Source organism: Camarhynchus parvulus, chromosome 2 (assembly GCF_901933205.1).
Source record: "Camarhynchus parvulus chromosome 2, STF_HiC, whole genome shotgun sequence".
Lineage (NCBI taxonomy): Eukaryota > Metazoa > Chordata > Aves > Passeriformes > Thraupidae > Camarhynchus > Camarhynchus parvulus.
This window is the reverse complement of record NC_044572.1, coordinates 150,935,436-150,948,264: the sequence shown is the minus strand read 5'-3', so window position 1 is coordinate 150,948,264 and position 12,829 is coordinate 150,935,436. Positions and strand designations below refer to the sequence as shown.

At 41.1% G+C, this 12,829-nt stretch overlaps 1 protein-coding gene across 1 annotated transcript; it reads right to left on the bottom strand.

The window, feature by feature from the left end:
• Positions 1–1,640: 1,640 nt before the first annotated feature.
• C2H8orf82 (chromosome 2 C8orf82 homolog) lies at positions 1,641–12,582 on the bottom strand. The gene is made up of 5 exons (XM_030964771.1): positions 12,333–12,582; positions 11,774–11,822; positions 5,121–5,177; positions 2,498–2,734; positions 1,641–1,667 (listed from the first exon to the last, which is right to left on the bottom strand). Exons 1-4 carry the CDS (start codon positions 12,447–12,449, stop codon positions 2,538–2,540), a joined length of 420 nt encoding a protein of 139 aa, XP_030820631.1. The 5' UTR covers positions 12,450–12,582; the 3' UTR covers positions 1,641–1,667; positions 2,498–2,537.
• Positions 12,583–12,829: the final 247 nt, after the last annotated feature.

Sequence of the window (12,829 nt, the reverse complement as noted above, 5' to 3'; positions counted from 1 at the left end):
CCCAAATCCCCCAATCCTTCATCCCAAATCCTTCATCCCAAATCCTTCATGAAAAGTTCCCAAATCCTCCATCCCAAATCCCCAAATGCAGGATTTAAAGAAGGAAGGAGTTTTTTTGGGGATTTTCTGGGAATTTCAGGGATGAGAAAAAAGAGGAATTGGGAAGGGGGAACTCTTCTTGAAATTGATTATTTAAATCAAAAATAGCATTTTTTGGGGTTTTTTGGCGCTTTCTCGGTGGGGTTTTTTGTGGTTTTGGGGTTTTTATGGTGTGTATTTTCTTGGTTTTGGGGTTTTCCAGTGTTTTTTGGGGTTGTTTTGGTGCGTTTTTGGGTGGTCTTTTGGGGTTTTTTTGGGTTTTCCCAGGGTTTTCATGGAGTTTTTTGTTGGGGCTCTCTGGGGTTTGTGGGTGGTTTTTCTTGGTTTTTTTGGTTTTTTTTCTGGTGGTTTTTGGGGTTTTTTTTTAGGTTTTTATGGGGTTTTATTTGGGCCTTGCTGGGGGTTTTTGGGCTGTTTTTTGGTGGCCTTTTCGTGTTTTTGGGGGTTTTGGTGGTGGTTTTTGGTATTTCTTCAGTGTCTTTATTGGGGGCTTTTTTTGGAGTTTTTCAGTCGTTTTTGGGGGGGTTTTCAGGGTTTTTTGGGTGAGTTTGGGGGTTTTTTTGGTGCATTCTCGGGGGTTTTTGGAGTTTTTTTGTGGTATTGGCTGGTTTTGGCGCTTTTTGGCGCTTTTTTTTGTTGATTTTGGGGTTGTTTGGGGTGGTCTTTTGGGGTTTTTTTGGGTTTTCCCAGGGTTTTCATGGAGTTTTTTGTTGGGGCTGTCTGGGGTTTTTTGGGTGGTTTTTCTTGGTTTTTTGGGTTTTTTTTCTGGTGTTTTTTGGAGTTCTCCTGTGGATATTTGGGGGGTTTTTTTGAGGTTTTTATGGAGTTTTATTTGGGGTTTGCTGGGCTTGTTTTTTGGGGCTTTTTGAGGGTTTTTGGGGGTTTTGGTGGCAGTTTTTGCTATTTTTCCAGTGTCTTTTTGGGAGGTTTTTTGGAGATATTTATGAGTTTTCCAGTGGTTTTTTGGGGTTTTTTTGGGGGTTTTCCCATGGTTTTCATGGAGTTTTTTGTTGGGGCTGTCTGGGGTCTTTTGGGTGGTCTTTCTTGGTTTTTTTGGTGGTTTTTTTTGGTGTTTTTGGCTTTTTTTTGGCATTTTTTGGTGCTTTTTGTTGTTGTTTTTGGGGTTGTTTTGGTGCTTTTTGGGTGGTCTTTTGGGGTTTTTTTGGGTTTTCCCATGGTTTTCATGGAGTTTTTTGTTGGGGCTGTCTGAGGTCTTTTGGGTGGTCTTTCTTGGTTTTTTTGGGTGGTTTTTTTGGGTTTTTTTGTGGATATTTGGAGTTTTTAAAAAGTTTTTATGGAGTTTTATTTAGGGTTTGCTGGGCTTGTTTTTTGGTGCCTTTTTCAGGGTTTTTGGGGTGTATTGGTGGCGGTTTTTGCTATTTTTGCAGTGTCTTTTTGGGAGGTTTTTTTGGAGTTTTTCCAGTTGTTTTTTTGGGTTTTTTGGGGAATTTTGGAGCTGCCAGACAAGCAGAATTGGGCAAGGGGGAAACCCTTCCTGAAATTAATTATTGAAATCACCAACAGAGTTATTAATTCATTAACCAGTGTATTTAATGTATTTAATGTATTTAATGTATTTAACGACTGCAGGAACGAGTTGATTCGCTTCCCAGCGATTCACGGGGCGGCCATCGCAGCTCCCGCCTCCGACCCCGATCTGTGCGCCCGCAGCATTCCCAGGATTTCCCCGCAGAGCCGATGCTCCTTCCCTCGCCACACCAAATGCGTCGGGGGCTCCTGGGGCCCGGCGTGGGAGCCAAAGTGCGCGCTCAGCTCTTGGGCCAGCGCCCAGCGCAGCAAGCCGACGGCGCCCGCTGACAACGGGGATTTTTTAGGGGTTTGGGTCATTTTTTGGGGTTTTTGGGGGCTTTCTTGGGGTTTTTTTGTTGTTTTTTTTGGTGTTTTTGGCTTTTTTTTGGCATTTTTTGGTGCTCTTTGTTGTTGTTTTTGGGGTTTTCCAGTGTTTGTTGGGGTTGTTTTTTTGCATTTTTGGGTGGTCTTTTGGGTTTTTTTGGGTTTTCCCATGGTTTTCATGGAGTTTTTTGTTGGGGCTGTCTGGGGTCTTTTGGGTGGTCTTTCTTGGTTTTTTTGGGTGGTTTTTTTGGGTTTTTTTGTGGATATTTGGAGTTTTTAAAAAGTTTTTATGGAGTTTTATTTAGGGTTTGCTGGGCTTGTTTTTTGGTGCCTTTTTCAGGGTTTTTGGGGGTTTTGCTGGTGGTTTTTGCTATTTTTGCAGTGTCTTTTTGGGCGCCTTTTTTGGAGTTTTTCCAGTTGTTTTTTTGGGGTTTTTTGGGAATTTTGGAGCTGCCAGACAAGCAGAATTGGGCAAGGGGGAAACCCTTCCTGAAATTACTGATTGAAATCACCAACAGAGTTATTCATTCATTAACCCGTGTATTTAACGACTGCAGGAACGAGTTGATTCGCTTCCCAGCGATTCACGGGGCGGCCATCGCAGCTCCCGCCTCCGACCCCGATCTGTGCGCCCGCAGCATTCCCAGGATTTCCCCGCAGAGCCGATGCTCCTTCCCTCGCCACACCAAATGCGTCGGGGGCTCCTGGGGCCCGTTGTGGAAGCGAAAGTGCGCGCTCAGCTCTTGGGCCAGCGCCCAGCGCACCAAGCCGACGGCGCCCGCTGACAACGGGATTTTTAGGGGTTTGGTTTTGGGGTTTTGGGGGCTTTCTTGGGGTTTTTTGTTGGTTTTTTGGTGTTTTTGGCTTTTTTTGGCATTTTTGGTGCTCTTTTGTTGTTGTTTTGGGTTTTCAGTGTTTGTTGGGGTTGTTTTTGCATTTTTGGGTGGTCTTTTGGGGTTTTTTGGGTTTTCCGATGGTTTTCGCATGGAGTTTTTGTTGGGGCTGTCTGGGGTCTTTTGGGTGGTTCTTTCTTGGTTTTTTGGGTGGTTTTTTTTTGGGTTTTCTTGTGGATATTTGGGGTTTTAAAAAGGAGTTTTTTGGGGTTTGCTGGGCTGGTTTTTGGTGCCTTTTCAGGGTTGGGGTGTTGCTTGGTGGTTTTTGCTATTTTGCAGTGTCTTTTGGGGGGGGGTTTTTGGAGTTTTTCCAGTTGTTTTTGGGTTTTTGGGGAATTTTGGAGCGCTCGCAGAAAAGCCAGAATCGTGGGCAGGGGGAAACTCTCCAGGTGCCGGAAGAAGAAGGAAAGGAATCCCACGTCTGGGGGGAGAATTTAGGGAAAATCAGCGCCGGGAATTTCATGGGGTTGATTATTGGGGTTTTTGGGGTGATTTGAGTGATTTTTGGGTTTTTTTTGGGCTTATTTTTGAGGGTTTTTGTGGCTTTTTGGATAGTTTTTGGCAATTGTTTGGAGATTTTTTGAGGTGTTTTTGGGGTGTTTTCAGTGTTTTTTTGTATTTTTATGGGGGTTTTGGTGTTTTTTGGGCAGTTTTATGGTCTTATTTGGGGTTTTTCCAGTGTTTTTTTATAGTGGTTTATTAGAGGGTTTTTGGGTGGTTTTTTTGGTGTTTTTTGGGGTGTTTTGCGTGGTTTTTTGCCATTTTTTGGGGTTTTTGCCGTGATTTTTTGGGGTGTTATTGGTGGTTTTTCTAGAACTTTTTTGGTGATTTTTGGGTTTTTTTCCAGGTTTTTTGGGTGTTTTTTTGGGCTTTTCTATTGCTATTTTGAGATTTCTTTGCGGTTTTTCCAGTGTCTTTTTGGCATCTATTGGGTTTCTTTTGAGGTTTTCGTGGTGGTTTTGGGGGTTTTTCTGCTGTTTTTTGGGGGTTTTTCTGCTGTTTTTTTTGTAGGGTTTTTGGTGATTTTATGGGAATTTTGGAGCCGACAGAAAAGCAGAAGAAAAGCGCGACAGGAACGGGAAGCGCTCCTGGGAACGGGAGAAGAAGGAAAGGAATCCGACGTCTGGGGGAGAATTTGGGGAACATCAGCACCGGGAATTTCATGGGGTTGATTATTGGGGGTTTTTGGGTAATTTTAGTGATTTTTGGGGGTTTTTGGGGGCTTATTTTTGAGGGTTTTTGTGGTTTTTTTGGATAGTTTTTGGCAATTGTTTGGAGATTTTTTGAGGTTTTTTGGGGTGTTTTCAGTGGTTTTTTGTACTTTTATGGGGGTTTTGGTGTTTTTTGGGCAGTTTTATGGTCTTATTTGGGGTTTTTCCAGTGTTTTTTTATAGTGGTTTATTAGAGGGTTTTTGGGTGGTTTTTTTGGGGTGTTTTGGGTGGTTTTGGGTGGTTTTTTGCCATTTTTTGGGGTTTTTGCCGTGATTTTTTGGGGTGTTATTGGTGGTTTTTCTAGAATTTTTTTGGTGATTTTTGGTATTTTTTCCAGGTTTTTTTGGGTGTTTTTTGGGGTTTTGTATTGGTATTTTGAGATTTCTTTGGGGTTAATCCATTGTCTTTTGGGGTCTTTTGGGTTTTTTTTTTTTTAGGGTTTTGTGGTGGGTTTTGGGGGTTTTTCTGCTGTTTTTTGGTGGGTTTTTGCAGTTTTTTTATGGTTTTTGAGGATCATGTGGAGATTTTTGTGGAGATTTTTTTGAGGTTTTTTTGGGGTTTTTTTGTGGGGTGTTTTCAGTGTTTTAAGGTATTTTTATGGTGTTTTTTTTTGGGTTTTCCGGTCTTATTTGGTGTTTTTGTGGTGATTTTTGATCATGGTATAGTAGAGTTTCTTGGAGGATTTTTGGTGTTTTTTGGCTTTTTTTTGGGTCTTTTGGGTGGTTTTTTCCAATTTTTTGAAGACTTACGTACAGATTTTTTGGGGTGTTATTGGTGGTTTGTTTGGAATTTTTTTGGTGATTTTTGGTATTTTTTCCAGGTTTTTTGGGTGATTTGGGGTGGTTTTCCATTGGTATATTGGGATTCCTTTGGGGTTTTTCTGGTGTCATTCCGGAGTCTTTGGCGGATTTTTTGGGGTTCTTGTGGTGGTTTTTGGGGTTTTTCTGCTGGTTTTTGGGGGTTTTTCTGCTGTTTTTGGGGGTTTTTTTTGCTGGTTTTTTTGTCGAGTTTTTTGGTGGTTTGATGGGAATTTTGGAGCCGACAGAAAAGCAGAAGAAAAGCGCGACAGGAACGGGAAGCGCTCCTGGGAACGGGAGAAGGAGGAAAGGAATCCGACGTCTGGGGGAGAATTTGGGGAACATCAGCGCCGGGAATTTCATGGGGTTGATTATTGGGGGTTTTTGGGTAATTTTAGTGATTTTTGGGGTTTTTTTGGGCTTATTTTAGAGGGTTTTTGTGGTTTTTTTTGGATAGTTTTTGGCGATTGTTTGGAGATTTTTGTGGAGATTTTTTGAGGGTTTTTTGGGGTGTTTTCAGTGGTTTTTGATATTTTTATGGGGGTTTTTGGTGTTTTTTGGGCAGTTCTATGGTCTTATTTGGGGTTTTTCCAGTGTTTTTTATAGTGGTTTAGTAGGGGTTTTTGGGTGGTTTTTTTGGGGTGTTTTGGGTGGTTTTTTGCCATTTTTTTTTTTTTTTTGCCGTGATTTTTTGGGGTGTTATTGGTGGTTTCTCTAGAAATTTTTTGGTGTTTTTTGAGGTTTTTTTTGGTCATTCTTATGATGGATTTTGTGTTCTTTTGGGAGTTTTTCCAGTCTCATTTGGGGTTTTCCCAGTGTTTATTTCCAGTGGTTCAGTGGGGTTTTTTGGTGGTTTTGGCAGGTTTTTGGGGTGTTTTAGGAGGCTTTATTGCCATTTCTTGGGGTTTCCTTGCTGGTTCTTTTGGGTTTTTCGTGGTGGTTTTTCCGGAATTTTTTTGGTGATTTTTTGGTTATTTTCCATTTTTTGGGTGTTTTTTGGGGTTTTTCCAATGGTATATTGGGGTTATTTGGCGTTTTTCCTTGGCTTTTTTGGGGGGTTATTTTGAGGTTTCTGTGGTGGTTTTTGGGGTCTTTTTGGGGCTTTTTAATGGAATTTTTGGGGAATTTGGGGAAAATCAGTGCTGGGAATTACATGGGGTTGATTATTGGGGTTTTTTGGGTGATTTTAGTGATTTTTGGGCTTTTTTGGGGCTTATTTTTGAGGGTTTTTGTGGTTTTTTTGGATAGTTTTTGGCGATTGTTTGGACATTTTGGTGGAGATTTTTTGAGGTGTTTTTGGGGTGTTTTCAGTGGTTTTTGATATTTTTATGGGGGTTTTGGTGTTTTTTGGGCAGTTCTATGGTCTTATTTGGGGTTTTTCCAGTGTTTTTTATAGCGGTTTAGGAGGGGTTTTGGGTGGTTTTTTGGGGTGTTTTTGGGTGGTTTTTTGCCATTTTTTTTCTTTTTGGGGTTTTTTTTTGGGTGTTATTGGTGTTTTCGTAATTTGTTTGGTGATTTTTGGGTATTTTTATTTTTTTTTTTGGGGTTTTTTTTGGTATTTTGTATTTTGCAGGTTTTTATGTATTGTCTTTTTGAGTTTTCTGGGGTCTTTTTTTTGAGGATTTTGTGGTGGTTTTTGGGGTTTTTCTGCTGGTTTTTTGGGGTTTTTCTGGGTTTTTTGGTGTTTTTTGCAGGTTTTTGATGGTATTTTTGAGGATCATGTGGAGTTTTTTTGGGGATTTTTTTGGGTTTTTTTTTTGTTGGTTTTTTTTTGGGGTTGTTTTTCAGTGTTTTTTGGGTTTTGGGTTTTTTGGGGTTTTTTGGGGTTTTTCCGTCTTTTTGGGTTTTTGTTTTTTGTGGTTTTTTTATTTGTTTTTTGGTTTTAGTGGAGTTTTGGGGTTTTTTTGGGGGGGTTTTTGGGGCGGTTTTTTTTGGGGTTTTTTGGGGTTTTTTTGCCATTTTTGGGGTTTTTGCCATGATCTTTTCAGGTGTTATTGGTGGTTTTTGTGGAAATTTTTGGGTGATTTTTGGTATTTTTTCCAGGGTTTTTGGGTGATTTTTGGGGTTTTTCTGACGGTATTTTGGGGTTTCTTTGGGGTTTTTCCAGTGTCTTTTTGGCATCTTTTGGGGGTTTTTTTTTTGAGGTTTTTGTAGTGGGTTTTGGGTGTTTTTTGGGATTTTTTCAGTGGTATTTTTGGGGTTTCTTTGGGGTTTTTGGGTCTTATTTCTGCTTTTTCCAGTGATTTTTGTATAGGGGGTTTAGTAGAGGTTTTTTGAGGATTTTTTGGGGTGTTTTGGACATTTTTTTGCCTATTTTGGGATTTCCATGGTGGTTTTTTTGGGGTGATTTTTGGGTTGTTTTTCAGGAATTTTTGGGTGATTTTTGGGTTGTTTTTCAGGAATGTTTTGGGTGATTTTGGGTTTTTTCCAGTGGTTTTTTGGGGTTTTGCCAGTTTTATTTGGGGTTTTTCCAGGTGGTTTTTTATCGTGGTTTAGAAGGGTTTTTTGGAGGATTTTTGGTGAATTTTGGCAGATTTTTGGTGGGTTTTGGATGGTTTTTTGCCTTTTTGGTGTTTCTGTGGGGTTTTTTTGGGGTGTTATTGGTGGTTTTTCTGGATTTTTTTTGGGTGATTTTTGGGGTTTTTTTGGGTTTTTTTGGGTTTTCCCAGTGCCATTCTGGGGTCTTTTGGTTTTTTTTTTTGAGGTTTTTGTGGTGGTTTATGGGGTTTTTCCAAAGTATTTTTGGGGTTTTCTGGGGTTTTTCTGGTGGATTCTTGGTGGTTTCCATGGAGGTGTTTTTGGTGGTTTTCTGGGCTTTTTGGGCTTATTTGGAGTGGGGTTTGAAGGTGTTTTTGGTCATTCTCATGATGGTTTTGGGGTTTTTTTTTGGGGGGGTTTTCCAGTTTTATTTGGGGTTTTCCAGGTGGTTTTTTATCGTGCCTTTGGAGGGTTTTTGGGAGGATTTTTGGCGGCTTTTGGGCAGTTTTTTGGGCTGTTTTGGGTGGTTTTTTGCCATTTTTTGGGGTTTTTGCCATGGTCTTTTCAGGTGTTGTTGGTGGTTCTTCTGGAAATTTTTTTGTGATTTCTGGTATTTTTTCCAGGGTTTTTGGGTGATTTTTGGGGTTTTTCTGATGGTATTTTGGGGTTTCTTTGGGGTTTTTCCAGTGTCTTTTTGGCGTCTTTTGGGGTTTTTTTTTGAGGTTTTTGTAGTGGGTTTTTGGGTGTTTTTTGGGATTTTTTCAGTGGTATTTTTGGCTTTCTTTGGGGTTTTTTGGGTCTTATTTCTGCTTTTTCCAGTGATTTTTGTATAGGGGTTTAGTAGAGGTTTTTTGAGGATTTTTGGGGTGTTTTGGACAATTTTTTTGCCTATTTTTGGGATTTCCATGGTGGTTTTTTTGGGGTGTTATTGGTGGTTTTTCAGGAATTTTTGGGTGATTTTTGGGTTGTTTTTCAGGAATTTTTGGGTGATTTTTGGGTTTTTTCCAGTGGTTTTTTTGGGGTTTTGCCAGTTTTATTTGGGGTTTTTCCAGGTGGTTTTTTATCGTGGTTTAGAAGGGTTTTTTGGAGGATTTTTGGTGAATTTTGGCAGATTTTTGGTGGGTTTTGGATGGTTTTTTGCCTTTTTTTGTGTTTCTGTGGCGGGTTTTTTTTTGGGGTGTTATTGGTGGTTTTTCTGGATTTTTTGGGTGATTTTTGGGGTTTTTTTTTTTCCAGTGGTTTTTTGGGGGTTTTTTTGGGTTTTTCCCCAAATTCTGGGGTCTTTTTGGATTTTTTTTTTTGAGGTTTTTGTGGTGGTTTATGGGGTTTTTCCAAAGTATTTTTGGGGTTTTCTGGGGTTTTTCTGGTGGATTCTTGGTGGTTTCCATGGAGGTGTTTTTGGTGGTTTTCTGGGCTTTTTGGGCTTATTTGGAGTGGGGTTTGAAGTTTTTTTTGGTCATTCTCATGATGGTTTTGGGGTTTTTTTTGGGGGGGTTTTCCAGTTTTATTTGGGGTTTTCCAGGTGGTTTTTTATCGTGCCTTTGGAGGGTTTTTGGGAGGATTTTTGGCGGCTTTTGGGCAGTTTTTTGGGCTGTTTTGGGTGGGTTTTTTGCCATTTTTTGGGGTTTTTGCCATGGTCTTTTCAGGTGTTGTTGGTGGTTCTTCTGGAAATTTTTTTGTGATTTTTGGTATTTTTTCCAGGGTTTTTGGGTGATTTTGGGGGTTTTTCTGATGGTATTTTGGGGTTTCTTTGGGGTTTTTCCAGTGTCTTTTTGGCGTCTTTTGGGGTTTTTTTTGAGATTTTTGTAGTGGGTTTTTGGGTGTTTTTTGGGATTTTTTCAGTGGTATTTTTGGCTTTCTTTGGGGTTTTTTGGGTCTTATTTCTGCTTTTTCCAGTGATTTTTGTATAGGGGTTTAGTAGAGGTTTTTTGAGGATTTTTGGGGTGTTTTGGACAATTTTTTGCCTATTTTTGGGATTTCCATGGTGGTTTTTTTGGGGTGTTATTGGTGGTTTTTCAGGAATTTTTGGGTGATTTTTGGGTTGTTTTTCAGGAATTTTTGGGTGATTTTTGGGTTTTTTCCAGTGGTTTTTTTTGGGGTTTTGCCAGTTTTATTTGGGGTTTTTCCAGGTGGTTTTTTATCGTGGTTTAGAAGGGTTTTTTGGAGGATTTTTGGTGAATTTTGGCAGATTTTTGGTGGGTTTTGGATGGTTTTTTGCCTTTTTTTGGTGTTTCTGTGGCAGTTTTTTTGGGTGTTATTGGTGGTTTTTCTGGATTTTTTTGGGTGATTTTTGGGGTTTTTTGGGGTTTTTTTTGGGTTTTTCCCAAAATTCTGGGGTCTTTTTGTTTTTTTTTTGAGGTTTTTGTGGTGGTTTTTGGGGTTTTTCCAAAGTATTTTTGGGGTTTTCTGGGGTTTTTCTGGTGGATTCTTGGTGGTTTCCATGGAGGTGTTTTTGGTGGTTTTCTGGGCTTTTTGGGCTTATTTGGAGTGGGGTTTGAAGTTGTTTTTTGGTCATTCTCATGATGGTTTTGGGTTTTTTTGGGGTTTTCCAGTCTTATTTGGGGTTTTCCAGGTGGTTTTTTATCGTGCCTTTGGAGGGTTTTTGGGAGGATTTTTGGCGGCTTTTGGGCAGTTTTTTGGGGTGTTTGGGGTGGGTTTTTTGCCATTTTTTGGGGTTTTTGCCATGGTCTTTTCAGGTGTTGTTGGTGGTTCTTCTGGAAATTTTTTTGTGATTTTTGGTATTTTTTCCAGGGTTTTTGGGTGATTTTTGGGGTTTTTCTGACGGTATTTTGGGGTTTCTTTGGGGTTTTTCCAGTGTCTTTTTGGCACCTTTTGGGGTTTTTTTTGAGGTTTTTGTAGTGGGTTTTTGGGTGTTTTTTGGGATTTTTTCAGTGGTATTTTTGGCTTTCTTTGGGGTTTTTTGGGTCTTATTTCTGCTTTTTCCAGTGATTTTTGTATAGGGGTTTAGTAGAGGTTTTTTGAGGATTTTTGGGGTGTTTTGGACAATTTTTTGCCTATTTTTGGGATTTCCATGGTGGTTTTTTGGGTGTTATTGGTGGTTTTTCAGGAATTTTGGGGTGATTTTTGGGTTGTTTTTCAGGAATGTTTTGGGTGATTTTTGGGTTTTTTCCAGTGGTTTTTTTTGGGGTTTTGCCAGTTTTATTTGGGGTTTTTCCAGGTGGTTTTTTATCGTGGTTTAGAAGGGTTTTTTGGGGGATTTTTGGTGAATTTTGGCAGATTTTTGGTGGGTTTTGGATGGTTTTTTGCCTTTTTTTTTGTGTTTCTGTGGCGGGTTTTTTTGGGTGTTATTGGTGGTTTTTCTGGATTTTTTGGGTGATTTTTGGGGTTTTTTTGGGTTTTTTTGGGTTTTCCCAGTGCCATTCTGGGGTCTTTTGGTTTTTTTTTTGAGGTTTTTGTGGTGGTTTTTTGGGGTTTTTCCAAAGTATTTTTGGGGTTTTCTGGGGTTTTTCTGGTGGATTCTTGGTGGTTTCCATGGAGTTGTTTTTGGTGGTTTTCTGGGCTTTTTGGGCTTATTTGGAGTGGGGTTTGAAGGTGTTTTTTGGTCATTCTCATGATGGGTTTGGGGTTTTTTTTGGGGTTTTCCAGTCTTATTTGGGGTTTTCCAGGTGGTTTTTTATCGTGCCTTTGGAGGGTTTTTGGGAGGATTTTTGGCGGCTTTTGGGCAGTTTTTTGGGGTGTTTGGGGTGGTTTTTTGCCATTTTTTGGGGTTTTTGCCATGGTCTTTTCAGGTGTTGTTGGTGGTTCTTCTGGAAATTTTTGTGTGATTTTTGGTATTTTTTCCAGGGTTTTTGGGTGATTTTTGGGGTTTTTCTGACGGGTATTTTGGGGTTTCTTTGGGGTTTTTCCAGTGTCTTTTTGGCACCTTTTGGGGTTTTTTCTGAGATTTTTGTAGTGGGTTTTTGGGTGTTTTTTGGGATTTTTTCAGTGGTATTTTTGGGTTTCTTTGGGGTTTTTTGGGTCTTATTTTGGCTTTTTCCAGTGATTTTTGTATAGGGGTTTAGTAGAGGTTTTTTGAGGATTTTTGGGGTGTTTTGGACAATTTTTTGCCTATTTTTGGGATTTCCATGGTGGTTTTTTTGGGTGTTATTGGTGGTTTTTCAGGAATTTTTGGGGTGATTTTTGGGTTGTTTTTCAGGAATGTTTTGGGTGATTTTGGGTTTTTTCCAGTGGTTTTTTTGGGGTTTTGCCAGTTTTATTTGGGGTTTTTCCAGGTGGTTTTTTATCGTGGTTTAGAAGGGTTTTTTGGAGGATTTTTGGTGGTTTTTGGCAGATTTTTGGGGTGCTTTGGATGGTTTTTTGCCTTTTTTTAAGGATTAAATCCAAATTAAGGCTCAAATCCCAATTAATAACCAACTCCTAATTAATATTCAGCTCCAAATTAACAAGAGACTTAATGAACCAGGGTAATTAGGGCGGTACCTTTGAAGCAGGTGACAAAATTCTTGACTTTGGTGTCATCCAGGAAAAGCTGCAGAAAAAACAGGAAAAAGCCTCAAAAAAGTCGAGTTTTCTCCAAAAAAACCTGGAATTTGTTCTCTGGGATGGGTTTGGGATCTGTCCTGGATCCTTTTGGGGTCTTTTTTGGGGGATCCAGCTGGGATTTGCCCCGGGATTTTTGGGATTTTTTTGGGATCTGCTCTGAGTCCATGGAAATATTTTTTTGGGGGGGATTCCTTTGGAATCGGAGTGGGATTTGTGTGGGATCTGGCCGGGATCCAGCTGGGATTTGTTGGGGATTTATCTGGGTTAAATCGGGGTTTAATTCGGGTTTAATTCGGGTTTAATCTGGAATTTTTTGGGGGATTTGATCAGGATCTTTCCGGGTTTTATGTGGGATCTACCCTGGATCCACCCGGATCCTCGCTGCGATTTTTTCGGGATCTGCCCAGAATCCAGGCGGGATCCACTGCCCGGAACCCCCTCCCGATCCCCCAACCCTTATCGATCCCTTATCGATCCCTTATCGATCCCCCCTCACCTGCCCTTGGTGATCTACGTAATAAAAATACTCGCGGATTCCAGGCTCCGGCCGCTGGCCCTGCTGGTACCGGAGCTCCGGGCGCGAGCAGAGCCGCAGCACCGCCCCCACCCTCATGGCGACAGCGAGCGGCGACCCCCGGGAGGGCCGGGCCACCTCCCTGTCGCGACAGGCGACAGCCACGGCCGCGCCACCGGCGCCACCCGGAAGTGGCCCCGGGGGACCGCAATGTGACGGCACCGCCGGTGGTGCGGCGGTGAAAAGGTTCCGGGGGGAAGCGGAAGTGGAAGGAGAAGGGCCGGGGTGGGGGGCGTTCCTCGGTTATAGGGAATCTTATAGATCTCCAGATCGTATAGAATCCCTCTAGAAACCTCTCAGGGCTTCTCTATTGGGGCTCAAAGCCATAAAAAGCCTCAGCGACCCCATAAAAATCCCCTATAGCGCTGCGGCCCCTCATAGATGCGCCCCCCCCTTCCCCGGCAGCTTCCCGCCATTTT

Coding starts and splice junctions, on each gene's coding strand:
- C2H8orf82 (XM_030964771.1), bottom strand. CDS start 12,449: ATGAGGGTGGGGGCGGTGCTGCGGCTCTGCTCGCGCCCGGAGCTCCGG. Junction 11,823..12,332: donor ACGTAGATCACCAAGGGCAG/GTGAGGGGGGAT, acceptor TTTTTTCTGCAG/CTTTTCCTGGATGACACCAA. Junction 2,735..5,120: donor GCGCTTCCCGTTCCTGTCGC/GCTTTTCTTCTG, acceptor TCCCGTTGTCAG/CGGGCGCCGTCGGCTTGGTG.